Genomic DNA, 23,759 nt, shown 5'->3' with positions numbered 1-23,759 from the left:
CCACTCTGCAGTGGGATGGAACGGGATGCAGAAGTCTCCTTGGCTTCCACCTTGCAGTAACATTATATGGCTGATGTCAGCAGGACAAATATCCTGCTGTCCATTATTAATATGGATTTGACATCTCAAATAACAACAGTGAGTAGGATTTAAAGGCAACTGAACTACCGTTGTTCTCCTGCCAGCAGCAGAGATGTAAAAAAACCTGTGTCAGACAACACATTATGCTCACTTACTCACTGGCTTCTGCTCCTATACATATCACCACTGAGAACAATAGTCGCCGAATCTCTCAGAATGACTACCAACGGCTAGGAGGTGTGGGTGACTTTGGTCCACAGAGACCAGATGCAGAGTTGGGGGTGGGGGGGAGGAGAGAGGATTTCTTTTCAGTCTTCCTGGGTCAGATGAAAGACCAAATTTCAATTACAAATAATAATAGAAAAAATAGAACTAATCATTTAAAATGCCTCCAAACAGAGCAAAACCACAACATTTTGCTAACTTTTAGCTTTATGGCAAGTATAATGAGTCTATATTTCATTACTAAACTTGAGACAAAGCATATCACTGCTAAAATTTCTAAAAGCCCATTTTAAAATTAATTTTAACACAAACTAATGATCCCATCTATTAGCATACATTAGCAGAAATGCATTTTGTGCCCAGTAGCAAGTACTATAGTAATTTTGAAGAAGATATATTCTGCATGAATAACAACGGCACTGAATTAAGAGCAAAATTCCCCTCAGATTCAAGTGTGAAATGTGTCTCCACACTAGTCACATTATAAATTCATCTTCAGATACATATTTATGTTATCCAACTTACCTCATCTATTTAACCAGACTATTTCTCACCATTTCCAAATGTGCTGTCCAGTCTATACAGTTTCTGATATTCCAAAGAAATAAGCCCCTAAACTTCACTTGGGAGACTACTTCTAGTCTACTCTATTGTTGTGTCCTCTTTCCATTTTTTATACTAATTGATATTCTCTTCATACAACTGTAAAACATCCCTTTTTAGCCAGGTTTTTATGCCTATAGAATGGGTGTTCCATCTTGCTGAATTATTACCAGCTGAGTTCAAACTCATTCAAACACAGTCATTTCTTTGTTACTCTCCAATGTAGCTCTTCATCTTCTCCTGTTTGAATTGCTTTCTCCAATTCTTACTGGTTTTGTTGCTCTTCCATGAGCTCCATCCAATGTATCCACATTTTCTACTTAATTGCTAACTATGTAGCTGACATGCGCTTTTTACAACTAGACCCCAAACCAAGTAAAACTGTTCCAGGATTCAACAACAAATAAGAGTTTGCTCTCAGTTTGCTCTCAGTTTTGTCTCAGAGACAGGACTGTTAAACAGATTTGGGAACTGCTTCAGTTTAAAAATGGAGGAAGCAGATAGTTGTGGTAGAACCTTTAAGATCTCAAGATTTGCAGACAATTCCTATATAGGCCTCAAAAATGAAGAAAATAGACCTGGCTTTTATTCTGTTAAATCTGTTATTGTATAAATCTGTTATTGTATAACCTCATCCAAAGATAAAACTGGAAGAAAAAAAAAAGAAAAAAAAAGATGCCTAAGCATTAGCAGCATGGGTTATCCTGCTTCAGGAGAGAATAAGGAAATAAAAGCAGATAGTGAGCAGACCTATTAAAAGCCAAACTGTGCTTCAGACTAATCTATTTCCTGAATTTTTGAGCATCAAGTGAAAACTGTATGAATCTCAGAATTTTAGCTTTGAGGTTTTTTTATTTCAAAAAAACCCCACCAAAACAGTCCGAAATGCATGAAGCTTGAGGACTTCTAAGTGCTTTGAACCAAAAGATAACAGAAACATTAGGAAAAAAATTACATTCTCTTCAGAAAATTAACTCTGTATATGTGTGCACTGTTATTTAAATTAAAGCACCTAGGTTCCACAGTCCTCTTCTTGGACACCACAGTCTGATCATACACTCTACATGGCAGGATCAGGCTCATTCACAGCCAGATGAGTTATAATACCTTGAGTGGAATTCATCTCTTCAAAGCCTTTGCACTTCAAGCACACAAAATTAATTATCCACAAGGAAAGGTGTCACCTGATAAAATTTAGCTGACTGAAACTATTTAATTGGCTATGGAACGTACCGCAACACACCTTTATACTTGTTAATTATCTCATTATAGACAAAATGTGTAGTGTGAAAATTAAATTATCTCTGAAAAATTAAAAGCACATTCAAACTATATTAAAATACCCTGTTGTCCATTATAAATGTTTAGTAAACACAACTGAATTTTTGAAGAAGTGATGAGTTCTCATCTTGATTACTTTCAGCATTCATTTATTTCAAAATGTAAAACTTTCAGATCAGTCTCAATCCTGACTTTTCGCAATCTATCTTCATATATAAGAAGAGGCTTTATTCTATTGAGAAAATTATTATTATTATTAATTAATGTTAAGGGACTTCTCTGCTACTTCTTTGCATTGGGCTTTATTTTAAAAAATGCCCAGCTTTTTCAAACAGAAGCATTTTTTTTAAATATGATCACATATTTAAACGTGTTCACTATATGCTCACATGATAATATTTTTCAGGATGGTATTATTCAGCTATAGGTGGACAGGCAAGGGGAAGGCAAGGTTATAGGCAAGGGTTTGCCTAAAATCACCAGAGACAGGCACTTGCAGGTCCCTATAATGCTTAAAGAGAACAACCACGCTCTTTCATAGTCCTAAGCAAAGGACACAGACATCGAATACAGGAGAGTGTTGTTAGCCCTACTTGGCTTATCTGTGGGCTACCGGAGCTCCTTGCTTCTGGGGAGCTAATATCTGTTTCAAGTGCAAGATACCATCCCTGTTTTTCCCTCCTTTTACTTTCTTCTGCCTTAGGTATTTTTTCCTTCATGCTCATGCTATTCAGTTTCAGCAGTTGCTGAATTTTCTGTTCAGATTCAGATGCAGCTCAAAGCCAAATAAGGGCAGCACAAAAGACTGTTGATCACCATCACCACCCCAAAAAGTGATCTACATTTCTTCAGAACAAATGTTAAAAATAGCCGGAAGTATCTGACTTACAGAATGCTGAAAATCCTATCTAGTATTCTTCTTGGCTTTTAGAGAAAGTTGGGAGCTATGGGAACACTGAGAAAGAAGATCTTTACTCATAATTCCTATATTTTTACAGATTAGGAGAGTGGAATGAAAAGTTGTGAATTTTATTTCCAATTTCAGTATAAATGCTGCCCTGAACACTCGCTTTAAGAGAAGTCTTTCGATCCATTTCCTGTATAGATCTAAACACAGAAGACTGTACCTCAAACAACGATAAACAGTCACAGAGCAAATGCCCACTAAAATCAAGGCTCAGGTGTAAAAAACCACATGTAGCCAAACAGGCAAAAATTAGGCCAAGGTTGGGAACGAGGTAGTATGGTGCGACTCTAGTTCAGAGCCTCTCCAATTAGGACAGTTTTGTGCTAACATGATTACATAAAGCTGCCTTAAAGTCTGTTTGCAAGAAGCTGCTAAAAGCTCTACAATTGTTTTATTATAGGCCTCCTAAAACAATGATATGGGGATTCCTGGACACTTCTAAAACATGGGAGATTACTACTACAAGGTTTAGTTCCCTTTTGAGGAATAAATGACAAAATTCCTCAGATAACTATCAACTGAACCAGGCATTAAAACAATGGCAGCAAGTCCCAAGAACAACTAAAATGAGACTCCCCAAAATGTGGCAACATATTTCAAAAGCATCAACATCATATTACAGCTGGAGACCTGACCCACTGTGGGTCAACACCATCTCATTCCTCAAGGCAGGCCAATGTCATTACTATCAGCATTCTTTATTCCAGATTTTTTCCTAAAAATGAGAAACTAATTTTCAAAGTAACTTGTGTGACATTCTGTGGCTGATGATATATAAGAGGGCCACATATAATCATGATAATAGTCCTGACTGGCCTTGAAATATATTAACTTATAGATATATTAAGCTTAGAGCAATTTTGTTAGGTTTCTGAAGGTTTATCTTCTATGTCTTAAGCAACACGCTACAATATATTCCATGTAAAATATTCTATTATATTGATCATTTTACGATAACTATCAAACAAAGTTTTGTTTCCTAAAAATAGGTAAGCAGAGTGTCTCCTCCAAAACTTTTACCTAAATAGCTAGAAAAAATACGTCAACGTTACTGGGTACCTTCTTTATCGTCATGACGTACGATCGCATCCTGTACCATATCGGCAAGATTGAAATGAACCCGCTGGTTCTTGCCATGTTTCAGTTTCTTCGCGTAACCGTCCCATTTCTGCAAGGCTTTCTCTCGTTCATAGTAGGCCTTTATTTGATCGCAGCGCATGCGCTTCACCAGCCGCTGCCGCTGGCCCAGAGGCAGGGACTCCAGCAAGCACTGGTCAATCTCCATGTCATGGGACTGGAAAACGTTACATAGCTGGAAACAGCCTGAAAGACAGGAAAGAGAAACCCATTCCCATTAGGCAAGTGCCTGCTTGCAAATATTCAGCACAGCATCTACCGCCTTACCTCTTGTCCTTTTTAACCGCACGTAAGTCTCTGTCGTGTGAGCTCTACTTGAGCAATGCCAATTAGAGAGAGCATATATCATTATCGTATACTTTCTGGAAACACCACATAACCATTTCTATTAAAGTGTTGATGCATTTTTTAAAAGCTAACTCGATTCATGGAAACAAATATGAACAGAAAGATGTCTAAGAGTTCAGTAGCTGAGATGGGTGAATATCTAAATAATTCAATATAATTCAAGTGGTTCACATTTGCTTACAAACAAGAGACTACTATGCAAAGAAAAGTAAGTCTGATGCCTGTACTTCTTTTTTACTCATTTTCATCTTGCTTTGAGTTAGCAAGTTCCTGTTATGCAGTGAGAAGAAAAATCACCGTATCACAATTATAATGAGTTCATTAACATGCAGTGGGTACTCAGGCAACTATCTATTAAAAACATCAAAATCATTCTAGAATCTTAACTATGTGAATGACTTTTTTTTTGGTATTGTATATAGCCATCCAAGTTGAATTGTCTAATGAAAATGTCCAATACTGGAATCTTCAAGATTCCAGTTACTCTTCTTCAGTTACTCTTAACATTCATAGCATTACCTTCAAGTCAGATTCCTCTTTTGTTGTCACTGTTAAATTTGCTATTTTTACTGACATTTCAATAACAGTAATGTTCTTTCCCCATATGTTCTCTATTCCACTGAGAGTGAACACCGTAAGAGAACATTGGCACTGGTTGCTTTTCAGGGGACAGTTCCGTTACACAGGGAGACTAGTGATTGCCAGATAATTTTATTGCCAGAGTCCTGGAATGTGAATCCACATTTTCCCCATCAATGATGTACCAGAATTTCTCATTTCTAAGGGCTGCAAGCAGCCCAGATGAGAATGTTTTTCTCTCCTTGGTTGACAGAAGAGCTCTCGAAGGGGATGTAGGCTCAAGTCACCTTGGGCAGTTAAGAAATACAAGGATGTCTGTGCAACTTTAATTAAGCCTGCTTTTGTCTACCCATTTTTCTAAATCTTTAATTATATGATCAAAGGATCCCTACCTCATTCAGGGCACTGGCTGGGTAGTGCTGACTAAATGACTACTTTGTTTTCTCCTTGCTGCTTGACATATGCCTAATCTACTGAATACCGTTCAAACCCTGCTCTGAAGGCATAATTAATAATTTCCTGTCAAGCTTTTGTAAAACTCATATCACCAGAGCACATAAGTGCTTCACAAATATTTATTATTTTCATAAAAAAGAGGGATAAAGGGGCATTATTATTCATATTCTGTACTGAAGAACTGAGATGGAGACAGGGATTTTCTTTTTAAATAACTGATTTAGGGTGTCCAATTCAAGATGTCTATGCTCTTTGACAGAGTTATTTTTTTGTTTTGCTTTAAAGATGCAGGATTCTGTTATATATTGCTGCTATATAATACCATAATAAAACACTATCAAAGTGAAACTCCTACTGGCTTTAGCTGTGGATATGAATGCCAAGCACCCCTATAAATTAAAGCCCAGGGTCTTAAGTCTGACATCCCAAAATTGAGGAACATATATTTATGCAAAAAGTGGCTACAGTATCTTGTTGATAAACTCCAAGACATAAACAGGCACAGAATACAGTTCTACAGGTCAAGTTCAGTCAACTTATTTTAACATAAATTACCCTTTCCCTCCCTATAATTTCTGATCCTTTCTTAGTACACCCTCAAGTTATGCAAAAATGAGTCTGTCAAACTAAAAAACTGGAAATAAGTATTGGCTTTCATTAAAACAAAATGCAAACACTTTCTTTTTGTATGTCAAAAGCAAACAACTCCTCTACTGTTAGACAAAATCTTCTATTTGACCTCATATGAGGTATTTAATTTCTGAGCATATTTCAGAAAAGACAAAGAAATGAAAGGCTAACTCCATAAAGCTGCTAAAGATGTAGCTTTATTTGCCCTTTCACTCCCAGGGATCACAGCATTCAACTAAGATACATGTCCAGACCATCCTTAGCCTGAGGCAGTTTGTGACTGTTGTCACAATACAGTTGTGTTGTCCTTGTTGTCACAATACAACCGACCGAGGAATAAGCAAACTTCAGATCTTCCCTATTAGAATTGTTCTGCCTTGTATAAAATCTTTCAATAACCATGTCTTAGTCTTCCTAGCAAAAAATACTGCATAGACCACTGATACTACATCTAAGTCTGGGTATACTGACTGCCAGCCAGGTTTGCGGCTTCAGACGGAGAACCAGCTTGCTGTGTCAAACCACGTTTGACAGCGCAGACTGAAATGCTGGGAACAGTTAAAGATAAGTTCCTCCTAACTGTCTTTCAGCTCTTCACTGCTACTTCATGACTGCAATAGGAGCCTGACTGCAGGAATTTTCCTCTTCTGCTCCTACATTTCAGGAGCAGCAGCTAACAGCACTGCCTATAAGCCAGCATCAGCTAAGATACAGAAGACCCCCATCCACTTGCTGAACTCATTGCTCCTTGGTTTGGTGGCCATGCAGGTGGTCTCAGATCTTAGCTGTAAGAAGAGAGCATTGCAGTCCAGCTGAGCTAAGAGGCCAGCTGTACAAAAGCTTTGCCTCTGTTCTGTTCCTTCTTTCTCTTTTACCTTCCAAAACAGAGTGAAGAAGCAATACTCAGGCACTTGGGCTCTGGAAGGCTACAGCTGAAGTTGCTGTCCATCTCTGGAAAACTCAGCAGAGGGTGAAAATTTCTGCTGGTGCTCTAGTCTTAACTGTAAATCAGTGTTTGCTGACAACAGACTTTAGCTGTATCTTTGCTTTTCCTCTGCTTAGCTCATCTGTAGTCTCTGCTCTTAGGAGGAATTCATGCTGTTCATTGCCACATAACAACTGAGACTGATGCCAGCTTTTGGACCCCTTCTCTGATACACCACTCTGCTCCTCCAGTGCCATAAATTAAGCAAATTAGCTTAAAGTCTTGGTTAAATAGAGCACAGCAGAAGAGGAGATTGAACAGCCAGACTCTAGTTTCAGCTAGGATGTGGCTGACTTAGTGACCTCTGCCTCTCCACTGAGATGACTTTCAGCCTTTATGAGTGCTCCTATATTTGCCAGCTCCGTGAAGAACTGGGCTGAGCTGCTGGACTGCCAGACTGGCTGCAGGTAGTAGTTTTCACTATGTAGCTGAAGTCAAACAGCTTAGGCAGATTCAGAGGGCAACTATTAATCCACTTGGACACTGGTCCCAGCTGAGAATTGATGAGTTGCAGATGGGATTTTTCCTCTCAGCACATCTGGAACCTGATACATCCTAGATAAGATCAGTATCTGACTGTGGATTTAATAGCTGCAGGTCAGCAGGCTTGTTGGGTTAAGCCTGGATTAAACAATATAGTGTAGACAACAAGGCAAACTCTCTGACTTAATCATTCAGACACTCACCTTTAGGGCATGCAACATTCAGTTCCAGTTTTAGAACCAGGCAAATTTGTTCCCTACACTGTGGGAGCCTAATGAGCATGGGCAATCGCCGGCAGCACAACAAGCAGGGCTTCCTGGCTATCACCACCAGAGATCGGAGCTCAAAGCCGGGAGCGTTACAATCTCATAGACATGCTTCTGGATGGAATTTTGGAAATCACGCACTCAATGACATTTTGAGCAGGAGGCTGATCACCAACATCAGATCAGGTCACCTATGTGTTTGTCTAACAGAGTCTTGAAAATTTCTAGCAATAGAGATTCTAAAAGTTCTCTGGGTAACCTGTTCCACTGTTGCGCTCCCTTCTTTTTTTTTTTTTTTTGGTGGCATTTTTTTCGTGAGGGATTGTATCCATCTTACGCTAGGGGGGCCCAAAACTGCACGTAGACTTGCAAATACAGCCTCACCAGCCCAAAGAAGAAAGGGATAAGGACTTCCCTCAGTCTGTTGGCCACATGATTCTAATATCGCCCAGTATATGGCTCGCCTTAGTTGCAATGAGAACACAGTGCTGGCTCACATTCAACTTTGCATCCACTGTAACGCCTAGATCCTTTTCAGCAGGGCTGTAACCCAAGTCAGTCAGTCAGTTCCCAGCCTGTACCAATGCAGCGAGTTATTCTGTCTCAGGCACGGAAATATTCACTTTCTTTGTTGAACTTTCCAAGTCTCTGTCGGTCCAATCCTCAGGATTAAGATCTACCATTCAAAGCATGCCAACCTTCCACCCTAATTTAGCCTTGCCAACACCAGCCATGGCTTAAGTTGCAAAGAAAACCTCCTGGAGAAAATAGCTGCTAAAATCCACAACTCTATTAGGCGGATGTAAACTGTGCCTGTTTAGAGACAGACACTTGGCTACAGTCAGGATTGAAAGAGACTCTATTAGAGCCTAAGTGTAACAGGCACAGCAGGTTTGTCCATCGTATGGGATCCACTCAAATAGCAGAAGATATATGGGAAGCATGCTTTTGAGAAGAGCTCCTCCTGAGTGTGCTAGTCAAGAGACAGTGTGGCATCAGGAGAAAAGATCTGTAGGTAGAGAGAAAGGTTGCCTTCTGGGTCAATTTGTATAAAAGTTTTTATCTCATTATCTGTATATGATACCATAGTTGAAGATCATTTCACATGTTTTTTCTTGCTTCAGTCAGTGTATGACAAATTACAGTTGTGTAGAGTGATTTGATAAGGTCACTGTGGCTGTCACTAGCAGATTGCACCGAATAGCTCATTAGCAGTGTGATGACAATATTGTCTCCATCAAAACATTGAAAAAGCTTACTAGGGTATGATTTATTTAATGAGATGCCCTGGACCAAAATGACTAGAAAAATGACTGTCAGTACGTATCTGTTTTTAAGGTCTGTATGTTCCATACAATCACACAATATAAAAATGTTTACGAAATGCTGAAATATCAAAAGCAGAGATACCTTTATTATATCATAATGGTTATTAACTAGCACAGCACAAAGAAAGCCACTGCCACTCTAATTAAAAAAAAAAAAAAGCTGTTTCAAAGATGCTTGCTAGTGTAAAGTCACTTCACCAACTGGGTCCACTCTGAACCATTATGAAGAGAAGAATTATTGCTATCAAACCTGTTAGTAAAATTGTAGCAATTTACTCACAATTGGCCAGAGTGCCAACTGCATTACAACACAAATTATGAGCTTGATCCTGTACAAACAGGAGATTTCTGAGTAAACAGGAACTGCTTGTTTTGAATTGTTTCCAGTTCTCACTGTGAAAATGAAACATTCTGTGGCATCACATGGACTAACTCATGGACAACATGAAGAGCTTGAGAAGGAGGAGGGGAAACAGAGGAAGAATATGATTGATACCAGTAATTTTCTTCTATCTCCTAAAGGTAATTTGAGCCCAAGTAACTTTATACTGTGTAGGAACCTTTTTGCCATACCTCTTTTCAGAAATAATATATATATAGCTTTCCTTTATATTTTCTGCTCTTATGGCTTTATCTCACCTAATTTTAGGCATTTGCTCTGGCATCTAAATTGGACCCTGACAAAAGGCACCTTGCAAGGTAATTCACATCCCATCAGTCTCTGGAGGACAGTAAGACACACTTGTCTTCCTCCACTGGTTTAAAAGAAGCCTGGGGGTGATAATTTTCGTATCGTATCTGGATCACATTACAAGAGGCATTTTCAGGACTTGCAGCTGCATGCAGAATTACCTATATACATGTTCACAGGCACTACAAAACATTTTCCTTCTGTGCTCACATCTACAGTATTTTGACTGTTTCTTGTGATACAGATATTTGCTGTTGCAATTCAGAGAAGTAAGTAAGAAATAAGAAATAAGTACTGGACTCTGGGAAGAATTTATTTTGCAAAGTACTGGTAAACTAACAAACTTTTCTTTCCATTAAAAACACACAAGCAAGCAAAATACTGGCATTGCTTACTGTAGCAAGCATCTCAAATAAGGTGACACAGAATGATGGCGCAATATGCTGAAAACTAAGAATTTGCAATACTAACTCATATGCTCATCTATATTTATGTAAACATTCCTGTTGATTTCAATCTTATTTTAATAGCAGAAAAATTCTGCCTTTGGGTAAGTGTTTGCTGGACTATGACCTTCAAATACGAACTTATGGAAATCTGTCCCAGGGCTAAGCTCAAATTGGACAACATTTTCAAATCTTTATGGAAAACATCTCTTGAGGCAAAAAAAAAAAATCAACTGTATGTTCATATAGATATAGCCACACACACACACACCAAACCAGCTTCTTGTCGTATCTCTGTTTGAAAAATGTGCTTAAACTTATTTTTTCTAAGCAAAACTAGAGACAAATCTGTACAGCTGTGTTGCAGAAACCCAGTGGTAGATAAAAACAAAATGCTGTTTGCACTTCGAAAAATCAGTGCTTCCACAGTAAAACCATATGTGTGGGAAAAAAACACAAGTGTTTAAACACAGTTTTTGAGCTGCATTTTCCCTTGTTCTTTGAAAAGACTATGGACCCTCAATTTAAAGCTGGTAGGCACTGATGAATGGGTGGAAGGAGTATTACTGCTAATACTTGAGAAAAAGCCCAAGTTAACTCTCCAGTGAATCTGCTTCGCACTCATCATACTTTTAGATTGACTGAAGTGATTTACTTAGCACTAAAAGCAAAACTTCTGCTATTTTTTGGACTATATAATACATAAATGAAGGGCATAATAACTTCAAATCATTAAGAATGATGATGTTCAGTGTATAACTTTATTCATCCCAAAATGGAAGAACAAACACAATAAAAGCCCTCTCTAGATATATAATAGACTAAAACAGGTTGAACAAAGAGACATGATACATAAACACAAAGCAAATTTAAAGATAAGCAGGCAACTTTAAATCTATCATTTCCTAATTTTGGAATACAAATTTACAACATATAAGTTATTTTAATGTATTTTTGGAATATATTTATATTTAATTTTAAATGGTATATTTTAACATACAGTATGTTCTGCTTGGGTCCTCTGATACCTTCAGCTCCAGAGTCTGATCTGTTGCTGCTGAAGATATGGTATCAGCCCAGATTCAGAACTACAATTAAGCACCTAAATCCTAATTCAGATACCTGAAGTTGTCTTCATTTTCAGAAGGATGAAACATTTGAAAATTCCACTAACTCCAGTGAACATAGCTGTCAAAATAGTTTAACATTCATTAAATAGCAAAAAAACAAACCAAACTATTTATAACTGAGGCAAATTTTGATTAAATAACTGTATTATTGCATGACAGTATGTTTTAAAGATGGCTAGTATTAATAAACATACATGGGAAAAGCAGCAGTGAGCAGCAACTGATCTGGCACTTACAGAACTATATAAATGGATGGTGTAAATCAGTGCAGCCTCATCTGATTCAAAAAGCTGCACTAATTTACACCCCATTTTTGATAACCAAAATCAGAGCAGAAACTAGAGGATTGACCCTTTCAGTAATATGCATTGTTGTTATACACAATGACTTTACTATACATAGTGATTTGCTGCTACCAACAATGAAAATTATTTAAATTTATTTAATTAGTAATGATTATTAAATTGGTAATATTAATTTATCAGTATTTATCTTATTTAAATTTATTTTATTAAATTAGTAATATTAATTTATCAGTATCTATGCAGCTGAAGTTGAAACCATGTGAAATCAGCAACATAAATGCAGTAGCCCAGCTGAATTTATGGTGCCCACAATACACAGCAGTCCATTTGACTAGAGGTGCCCTCTTCAGAAATAAAAAGTTATTACATGTTATCTCCTGATCTTCCAGTGTGGAAAAGAAATACTTCTTACCCTCAGAAGGGGCTATATTGGTTTAAATCCATCTCAAATTGCAATGTTAAGGTCAGTATCAAAATACTTGGATTTGAAAATCCTTTGTTCAACGTAGGGAAAATTACTTAAAACTTGAACAGTCTCTCCATTAGATTTATGAAGCTGTAACTGAAGCACAGCACTCTTAACCACTCAGCCTGATTTTAACAGCTAAAGTATTTTCATTAAATCAGCAGTGCTGTGTTCACAGTAGTGGGCTTATTCCTTTTTTTTTTTTGGTTCCCATTCTCTCCCCACAAGCAGATAATCATGAGGGAGTGGTATAAATGTAAACTATTTACCTTCATGCAAAGAATTCAATTAATGCCAAATCTTCTGAGAATAAACTACATTGCAGTAAAGGGGCTGATCTGATTCTCCTGTTCGTGGCTCTACCGAGCCTCTTTTGGATGCAATTACAAAGTTAGACCTCTCAAATGATTTAATATACAAAGCTTCCTGATTTTCTGCTTAGCACCCAACTCTGTCTTTGCTGAAGAGCAATACTGAGGATATTCAAGCAACCATCCTCTCATGAAACCCTCCTCCTATACGCTGTTCTTCAAGAGCCTTTCGATGCGACTAGAATGGTAAGCAGGAACTGCAATCAATTTCCAGCCTGATACCAAGGAAAAGTTACTTATCGAACACTATTAATCAACTCTATAGGCTTTCTAATAGACTCTATTATCTATCAGCGATTTAGTGAAGTTACAGCAACATTCCATAAAAATTTATTACACTTAAATCAGAGAGTCAACCAGCTTAGGATTCTGCCTTGTGAACAATGTGGGAGCGTGAACAATAAGGAACCAAATATAACAGAGGGCTCTTATACTGTCATTTGCTATTTATATCACATAGCAGTCTGTAACATACAAATCTTGTATATGCTAGGTAAAAGGCACTAACTGCATGCCAGCTTATTCAAGAAACACAACTTGGGCTACCTTGCCCAAGCACTGGCCTTGAATGTAAAAATATGTGGGTTCCAAATACAAATGAAAAGGGGTACTCCCCGTTTTTAGAAAAAAAAATCATTATTATTTTGTTTTGCCTGTGTTGAAGCACAAGGAGCTCACAGGTGTGAATGCTCTCAGAGGAGCTGTGTGTGTTCCAGAACAGGAGTCTCCCCCCACATGTGGATGACATCCAGCAACTGCATGAATGCAAACAAAATGAGTGGGCATAGTCTGTTTGTGCTCATACTGTTACTTTTGGTAACTGCTGTCTCCATATTCTCTTTACAGCTCTCATCCTCGTATATGCTTTTGGAGGATGAGACAGTGGTGCACCCTGAATTCCCACACGCCAGAGCATACCTCAGGTACCTTCCCCTCAAACACCAGAACTTTTTGTGAAACAGAACTAAAACACCATTGATTGCTCTAGAGCACTGGAGTTTCCAACTGAAAAGACTGCATTGTCTCACAGATGCATAAAACACACTAACCCATTCATCTCTTCTCAAATAACACTCCACAAAAACAGAGCTTTTAGCAGATGAAGGTCTGCCCCCCAAGCTGGTTTCAGGGCCATAAGAAGCTTCTCCAAACAATGACTGTCCAGACTCTAGGCTGACACACTTGCTACTGCTCTTCCGTGTTTTAAGGAAGGCTTTTGGAGAACTGGGTCCATGAAATTTGGGATCCAATAGCTCCTTACCAAACAGAAAAAATGAACTCTCATTTGTTTGAATTTTTGATACCTCTATACTAGTATATAAAAGAAGGGCAGGGAGCAATCTCTGGCTCGCCAGCTAAGTGGCATGTAATGGCTCATGTTCACACCAGTGAAGGTTCATGTAGAACAAATGAGACATACCTTGACTGCATAGTACAAGTCCTGATTCTCCTATGAGCATCATGTGATGCTACTCTGCTGTAAGACATAATTATCATTTTTGTGCATTTTAAATTTCAAAGCCTCTGAAGTGGAGGCTGTGCTGCAACACATCAGAAAGGTATTTTTATAACCTAACAATGAAGGTGGGTATGCATGCCCTAGTAAGCAGTATGAGAGTGTCTGTGGGGAGGGGACAGTATTTGAGGCCACAAAGCCTGTTGAAATAGATGAAAGATTGAACAGGGCATGGAGTGCATAATCTGGGACAGTTTCATCCACACTGTCTACTGGGAGTCACCTCTAGGCACTATCCGTAGCCTTGGTCACAGAGCAGGCTAGTTGCATCTGTTCAAAACTGAGCCAGGGAGCAAAATAACAACCACGTAGATCATCCAAGACCTTCCCCTCTTTTATTACAAAGTGCAAACAGACCCTCTGAGGCTAAATGAAAGCCTCCTGTGAAGCCCAACTTTTTTTTGGGGAACGCTGTCCAACTTTATTTCTGCTTACAGTGAGATAAGTGGTACAAAGGACCATTCTGAATGGCAATATATTTCAATGAGGAAGATGGCACTTCCTTAAAGTATGCTTCAGTTTCCTTGGAACATATTTGAGACTATTCGATATCTTCTGTGACAAGAGCTTTAACAGCTATTAAACTAACCCAGATATCCATGTGGTAAAAAAGCAACACCATCTTTTCTTACCATAATTAAATAGTTGTATATCATTCTTAGACAGTGTAGCACCAAACACTGCTCACTTGTTTCGGTAAAATGTGTAGAGATTAATCTCTTTTTGATACATTTTCTTGAATCCAGATAACAGGTTTAGAAATTATGATGGAGACGAAAGCTAAAAGATAAATACACATAGGTAGCACAATCACACAGGTTTTGTTTCCTTAGGAAAATGAAGCTCAATGTGCCTACTTGATCCTCAAAGACAAAAGATGCTGTTCCTAAAGCAGTTAACTCTAGAATTTTTACAGAAATAGTTTATGTCCCCGGATCTGAAGGATCTGAAGAGGGAGTTTAAAGCAATCAATCAGAAAGCAATGGTCATCTGATTCAAATTGCTGGCACTAACACATTTTAAAGATATATGTAGATATATGCAAGTTAGAAGAAAAACTTTAAATTGGCTGTTTGAACTAACTCTTATAATCTTTAGTTCACTTCTGGATCTATGAATCTGTCACCCATTATTTGGGATTTCCAGAAGCAAGAAATGTATATTTATTAGATTAACATGAAGCGCTTAATATAGCTTCTTGTCACTTGCAAAGCCTTTGAGAAAATAACATCAGCATATGTGGTAATATTTTAGTAATCTAAATTGCTATAAATCACACCAACAGTGAGTAAAACTCAAGAAGCTCCAAATTAGAAGACACAAAGAAAGCAAAGAAGATCTAGGCTTATGAAAAGGCAATAAAAAAGATAAGAAAGATGAAAAAATCTTCCAGAAATGATGCCTCCTTTTAGTCTTTGCAGAGACCTGGCTGTCTTTATGTGGCTATAGTGCAAAACTTAGGAAGATGCAATTAAGCTGTGAGGATAAGAGCTATCTCCTTACCATACAGTAAAAGGAGACATAGTAATATATTCATCTTTAGTCCATGCTTTCAGATATAAGAAGGAGAGGAAGGGAGAATTTCTTCTGCACTGCCATCACAGTAAATATAAATGGCTTGTTATGCAAACCAAGGACACTCCGATCACAGTAAGTGATGAAAAACACTTAGACAGTTGCTCTTACTTGTAAATCTGGAACTTTGAAGGGTGAATTAACACGTAGGTGCACAGTGAGAGGAAGCAAAAAATTACAGTTGCTATGCCTCAAAGGTTTTATGCTATGTTTAACTATAAAAAAAGAAACTGGGAAAGTTGAACAGAAGCAGAAACAGCAAACTGTTTTACAGTAAATAAATGACTGAACAAAGAAACCAAAAATAAGAATGTTTCAAAACCTGAGGCAGTTATTTCATCACAGATATTCTCAGGTATTGCTATTTAGGCTGCAAACATGCCAGGGATCAAGAGATGTATCCAGCTTAGGAGAATTACAGAAAATTCAGGCAAAAAAATACATAAATCAAAAGTTTGCAAAAGCCTGCATGCAGTGAATTTAGCAAAAAGAAAGTAAATATGGCTCAAGACAAAGAGGATATTCAGTATCATACATCACAGATAGTCAAAAGCCAGAAAGGAAACAGTGGTTCATAGATCTAACCATAAGGACTGGCAAGCACACAGGAAAGAAAATCCTGTGCCAAGTGGTTCTACACACAATTTAATCATTTACAGAGATTACTGCAAAGTAAAACCAGATGCGAAAATTCTGCAACAGAACTAATATGCACGCCTTTGGTCACTGCTCAGTGTAGGTCAAGGGACTACCATCTCAGTTTTCAAACAGCAAAAGGATTGGAAACAGGCCCTCCTCCTTTCTGCAGAATGCCAGCTTACCAGGAATACTGTATTCTATTCTAGACAGTCAAATTGAAGCAGTTCAAAAAGACCACCACAAATGGTTCTGGGACCTGAGGGGCTGATTTATGAGGAAAGATGAAAAGAATTAAATATGCATAGCTTAGCTAAGCATTGACTAAAGAGAGACAAGTTAACAGAAATTTGAAGGGTGACTGGGAAAAAGAAAGGTTATATAGCATAAAAAGGAAGTGAATGAGGAAAAAAAAAAGAATGAGTCTAAAATAGTGGATATTTAAACAGAGTGCCAGGAGAAAAACAACATACATGGAGGAGATCAACAGGCAGGACTGCAAGATCCCTTGTTTGGTATACTCGGTGGATAGCCATACAAAAGCACCAACAAAAGCACAGCAGTGCGATGTCTCGGGAACTGAGGGCAGCTCATTCAGCCAGCTCTGGCATACCCAGATGGCCCTGCCTAGCTCTGTAAAGACAGCCCTCCCGTAAAGTGGGGAACCAGCCACTGGCACGGCCTCTGCTATGTGGAGCTACACTATTGGCATTCGAGAGACTTTTCTCTCCCCTGACAGTGTAAGCGTAGTTACTGGGTATGTCCTAGTTAAGCTTGCGCTATGATTGTCAGGCCAAGGACTCTGGCTAGTCTCTGCTGGGTCTTCATGGATGAGCATAAGAAGTTAAAGCAGACTGAGCAGCTGTCCTGACAATAGAGTTTACTACAATGTCTTCAATTCACCTCCCACATCCACAGCTAACATTATACACCTGGTCACACTATACTATAACATAGTCATATGGAGGTCTATAACATAAAATAAGTGCAGAGGATCACTATATCATCCTTGACTGTGAGCACATGATGGCAGCATCACTTTGGGGTTAAGTTAAAAATGGAATCATTCATCTTCTGAGGAAGAGGACGGAAAAACAGCTCCAGCTCTTCTGACAAACTGTAAAAGGGCAAAGTGACAACTCAGGGACTCCTAGTTTACAGGAACCTCCAAGTTCCTTCACTGAGGAAATAACTAGACAAACATACAAAAGATACTTCAAAGCTATTGAAGAAACTGAAGTAGAAATCATATGGAAATTATTATTGCAGACCCAACTTCACGACACAAAAGACAGAAGATGTGTCTCTCAGACACAAAAACTATGTATTCATTGATGATTAGGAGTAATTAAGTGTGTCATTTAGATTGCTTTATGTGCTTTACTTTTCACAATTGCCTGTATGATTTACACTTGCAACTACTTTAACTAACAGCATAAATCAAATAATTGTGTACAAGGCAAAACATCTGAAGAGCTAGGCATTCATTTCAACTGCAATTTGAATATGAAATTTCTCCTGTTTCACATACAACCGAGGGTTGGCTAAGGGATGCACTGATTTCACACATTTTCTTATAGCCTCCTCTGATAAGTTACCTAAAGACAACATTATCCTCTCTACAAAGACTGAGGAAAAAGGGAAAATTTCTACAGGCCTGTCTCCCTTCTTCCTTCTCCTCAGCTCAGATGCCACCATTTAGAAAACTTTTACAGCTTTGATTCCTTGTCTAGTAAAAGGATCATATCTGAAAACCATCGATTAACTTTCAAAATACAACCTTAACAGATCACTCCATTTTCAGTAGATGCCTTTACAAGGTCTCATATATATTTTCTATGTCATACTTCATAACAGGTTTTTCATTGAATGGCACCACAGCAGGACTCCATCAGCCTGAGGTGGTATGCCCCAGATTTGTTGTCTGTCTACATGGTCTAAATATGACTTCGATCTCTTCTGAAAAGTCATGCTGCGTGGAAAGACATTCGTAATAGGATTTCCAGCCACACATATTAGACCCCACATTTTGCCTCTTCCTAAAAATGCCATTTTCTGTTTTAAAACCATGTAGGAAGTAAAAGACAACAAAACACACCTCCAAGGGGAAAGCCAATGGGAACTTTTGCATTCCAGCTATTCAATTGGGTAAAACCCTAGTAATAAATGACAAAGTACTCCTCCTCTGATCCTGTACTGTGCCCTCCTGTTCACATTCCTTGCCAGCTGTCTTACTGGACAACAAGAGATAAAATTGACTAAACTCTGGTCCTCTGAATCACCTTATAGATGGGGAGAACTTGTTACATGCAGTTGTCTTTCAGTGTACAAGAAAAGAACTGGCAAGGAAAGCAGATGTGATGGTACTACTGACATTTGTGTTTCTGCAAATTACAACAGACTGACCCATGTTATCTATTACCTGAGGGTGAGTCTAGCAGTAAAATAAAGATTTCTTTTAGCAGGTCTTATTTTGTTGCTGTTTGCACTAAAGGCAATTCCTGGAAAACAAACAAAAGGAAATGATACCTTTTAAGAAACAATCAAATATGAAATTACTAACTTTGGCAGTGCTCCTTTATGATATACCATAAAATTTGCATTAGGACAATTATCTATTTGTTCCTAATCAAAACAAACTCCCATTGACTTCACTGATTTCTATTTTTTTCTTTAAGAACAAATTAGAATTACTTTAATTTAAAATTTTAATTGCTTTAAAATATTTTTATACTGTGGCAATTTTTGATGGCACAGTATATTTTTTATTTCATTATCTACAGGTGTTTGGTTTTTTTGGGGGGGGCGTTAAGACTTACCAGCTGTGCAAAATTTAGCATGAGACATTATATTAATTTTTCAGAAATGATAAAAAAAAGGAATTGCGATAATTTGGAACAAGAACCTACTTCAGGAATGAAAATATGTTCCATATTCTCAAAATTTTCACAAACTTTGTAACGCAAATTGGATGAATTAGCACAATTTCACATTTGGAAATACAGAGGTTCAGGGGTTTTGGCTGTCTTCTATTTTTGCAGTAATCTTCTAAAATGTAATACTGGAATTCTGAAGTTTCAAGCATGCTGTGCAGTATGGTGAGAAAATATGATACTTTGACCTTTACAGTCTTCTTTCATCTTATTTTCTGGATAGCTATATTTCTTTGCTGTCTGCAGAATCACTACATTAGAGGAAAAAGGTGGTTAAAGTACTGCAAATATAAGAGACTTCTTTATAACGTCTTCAAATGTTCATGGTAAAGTTTTCCACAGAAAATGCTGATGTGTCTCTGTCATTACAGATTTTTTACAGTGGGAAACAAAATCATGAAATAGGAAATTATTTTGGGGATGACTGTAATTTACATGACAAATGTTATTACCAGAACCCATTCTTAGTATAATATGACATTGGAAATCTTGTGGCCTTCAAATGCCGAAATTAATATTGCTTCTCTTGCTGCAATTTCAAACTGTATTTTTTCCTAATAGCAATTTAATATAAATCTTCTATTTATAATCTCCACATGCTATTCTAAGCAATGAGTTGTTACCATCAGCAGAAAATGTTTTATTCACTTAGAGGCACACTCTCCAAATTATTAGATGACAAGTGTTACAAAAGTGCAAAGGTTATAATTGTACTATTGCCATCCCAAAATATTTTTTTTAACTATCACCTTTCATGTCTAAATACAGACATCAAATTAAACACTCTTTTTACTTCTTTCCTGGTATTCACTGTCATGATCTTTACCATTTTCATATTTAGGAAAGGTAGAAAATTAGTTTAAGTAAATAATAATAATAAAAAAGCTGAGTTTCTGTCATTGTCACATGAATCCAGCCACTTGAGATTAAAAACCAAATAACTCTAGTATCATGAGCTGGTACAGAAGAACTAGAGTTCTTTCTTTTTCTGTTTCTTTCCTGTTGGCCTGCACCTATCCTGTGACTAGAATGAGAGTGAGAGAGAAAGAGAAACAGAAGTAAAAAATATTCTAGCTGTGGCTCTGCTTGTATCGCAGTTTAGAAGACAAAAAACATTTGTTCTTGACTGTAGAATTGAAAAGCACTGTTTACCTCATTTTCCAGATATCCCTCATGATATCTTAATTATCCTACTGACAACATTTTTTTTAATCTATACATTGTATATCAGTGATACGCTTAGAGTCAGACTCAGTCTGTCAAAAGGGAATGAGAAATATTATGTATTGTATTAGCATGACTTTTCTGTATTTTAACTTATCACTGGGCAGCAAGCTTCTGAAACAATTACCTTTCCTTAAAATCCCTTTATTCCCCCAGAACTTGAGAATCAGAAATGACTCATGAGAACCAGCAAACTCCCCAAGCAGCGGCTGGTCACATCCAGCTGATCCCCTTGCTCTTTCTGGAGTTCCTGGGAAGAAGACCCCCTCTTTTTCTCCCAATGTAGGCAGGTTCTCTCACTTATGCTCAAACTCGCATTTCAGTAATAATCTTAACCTTATGCCATAGGTCACTGTGTCATAAACATGTACAAGGAAAAGGTAATTTTTCCTGCAGCCATATTGCACTTAGCTACCTTACTGCAGAAATAAACCATGGAGCTAGAGTTAGCTGACACAATCATGAAATACCAATCTAAATTAAAGGGACAGCTGTTGAATAGGGGCTGGCATAGACATCTTGCTTCTATTTGCAGCTCTCCTTCTTACCATCTGTGTAAATCTTTTTTGTGCCCTGAGCTCCTGGTCAGAAGCAGGTTCTATAAATGTGGCAAGAGGACATAAGAATTCAGAGGAACATCATCAAATGGACTGACTGAACGAATACCACCATCTCCTGCTCAACCCTGGGATAGAAGAAATCCTGTTCATGAGGAAGAGAAAACACTCTGAAGACTCTGCTAGTTCTTTCATGTCACTAACAGTCCAGTGTGATAGAGCACCTATGTATCACCTCTACATGTTGGGTCATCATACACCCTGCGCACACTTTACCATAACACCAAAGGGTTACTTTATCACAGACCAATTCAGGGACTCCAATTCTTCTTTCAGGCTCCTGGTCTTTTCCTATTCAATCTAAACTATAATGTTCACTCTACCAAAAAATAGATGAAATTCTCACAGCCTATCTCAGCACAACAATGCTGACACCAGTGTATCACATGTGTTTCACCCATAGCATCACCTCTTCATCCACAGGAGAATCAAGTTCAATTCCCACTTGTCCGTAAACTAACACTAGCGTATCACATACCATCTTCCCCCATGCCTTTCCAAGCTGCATAAGGTTCAAGTAGAGCTATCACCATGGCACAAGCCTGGAGCTGCAGAACACTCTGGGTGACATAAGAACTGCTGAATTCCTTGGCAAAAGCTCACAGACTGAATTCAAAGTGCTAATTGAGAGTTTTGGACAATACGCCTGTTTCCACCAAAATATTCCAGAATGTGATAATGCAGTCTATCCTATAACCCTGGTGAAAGAGACAACACCATGGGTGAAATGCTCATCCCACTATTTCAGAGTTCTAGCGGTTAATAATTTTATTGAAAGAAAAAAACATAAAAACAGCAAGCTATGAAAAAGTGAGGTAAAATTAAATTAAATGGAAACTGTAACAGTAATCCACAGACTTTACCTTTTTTATTCATAAATATGATGACAATTTTATCCTAAAATATTCTGTGAATTATTGTGAAAAATGCTCTAGATGACACTTCCAAGTACTTCACTGCTGGCTTCAGCCTTTCAAGATAAAAAATGCAATTAAGGTCTCTGGCATTGCAGACTTAAGTCAAAACCATGTGGGTAGTATATGGATATTATTGTGAGTAGTAGGCAGCAAAGAGAAGGAATAAATCAGTATAGATTACAAAATCTCTTAAGAGGACATAGCAACATTTAAAGGCCAAATCTTTCAGAGCATCTTTTACTCTAATTAATTTTCTTCACTGACAATCCTTGCCATTTATTCAGATGCTGGGGGTAATGAGGTCTGGATGTTTGAGAGAATTATTGTACTTTCTTTTAATCTTGATTCAATTCCTGGATGAAGTTCACCAACAAGCATCAAATTAATATTTCTCTCCTGCTTCTCTATAAGTATTGGTCTGTAAGAAAATACAATTCGGTGTTTTGCAATTCATAGAAAGGAGATAAAAGAAACAGAAGCAAAGATAATCCAAAAAAAAAGGGGGAAGTAGATTCTGACGTTCAGATTTGATGACCTAATATTTGGATGAATTCACTTCACTCAAAATTTTAGCTGGTGTGTGCATAACTTGTTAGAAAGGTTTTCATTCTTTTTGGATTTACAGACCCCTGGAACATTTACAGTGGAAATTAGACTCTTGAGTAACGAATTTAAGCCTATTGACAATAGTCTTTTTCTTAGTTACCTTGGCAGATCCCTTAGAGGAAGTTCACAGACCTCCAGAGGACAAGTGGAAAACTGTGGCCACAACACAGATATGATGATATTTATGTCATAACTAGATATACAAGGGAGAGAAGATAGCAGCAAGGTGCTGCCTAATTTGCAAAATTACATTAATCTGTGCAGTCTGTCATACACATCCTGAGATAAGATGGTACATAGCAGTGGGCAGATAACGTGGTATTCTATCTCTCTTCTAGATAGTTTATACTATGCTGCTTACACTACCCTTTGCCAAGGAGAAGCCACTAGCATGGACAAGGACAACTCTAGGCAGCAAAGATATTTGTCTACAAAAAGAGATGGGCACTAGTACTAACAATGTGAAACAGGTGGATTCTCAACAGTTGGACAGGAATAATGAATTTGGGATGAATACTGTCTGTTTATTTTAAATGCTCCAGTTGCCAGTTGAAGCTGACACGATGGCAGGCATCAAGCAGTGGCAGGCCTTATCCCAGAGCATTACCAGGTTGGGAGACAGGGACAAGCCCCCACTGGACATCGTCCTGAGCAATCTGCTCTGACCACACAGCTGCTTCTGCTTGGACCAGGAGGTTGAACTAGGGACCTCCCACGGCCACTCCCAACCTTAAATATGCTATGACCCTATGACGAGAGGATCGAGAGGACACAGTGAGACAGTATGTCTCATTTTCACAGCCTCCTACTGGGAGCAGTGCATTGAAAAAAAAATACAAAAAAAAGCGAGAATATTAGTCAAATATGCTAGAGCTACAGAAGAAGAATAGCTATAGCTCTTCACAACTGAGATCTCCACAGTCTAGTCTGCAGATATTAAAAAAACAAAGTGCAAAC

The 23,759-nt window shown here is 37.9% G+C and overlaps 1 protein-coding gene across 1 annotated transcript in view; it reads right to left on the bottom strand.

Annotated features, from left to right (window-relative positions):
• Window positions 1–23,759, bottom strand: part of MYO16 (myosin XVI) — a 396,474-nt gene that overhangs the window by 292,187 nt on the left and 80,528 nt on the right. The window contains exon 2 of the mRNA XM_067293848.1: window positions 4,217–4,480. Within this exon, the coding sequence (XP_067149949.1) occupies window positions 4,217–4,442 (226 nt within the window). The 5' untranslated portion in view covers window positions 4,443–4,480. The remainder of the gene's footprint in view (window positions 1–4,216; window positions 4,481–23,759) is intronic.

The sequence above is a fragment of the Apteryx mantelli genome, chromosome 1 (assembly GCF_036417845.1).
Source record: "Apteryx mantelli isolate bAptMan1 chromosome 1, bAptMan1.hap1, whole genome shotgun sequence".
Lineage (NCBI taxonomy): Eukaryota > Metazoa > Chordata > Aves > Apterygiformes > Apterygidae > Apteryx > Apteryx mantelli.
The sequence above is the reverse complement of the archived record's forward strand: the minus strand, read 5'-3'. Positions and strand labels throughout refer to the sequence as shown.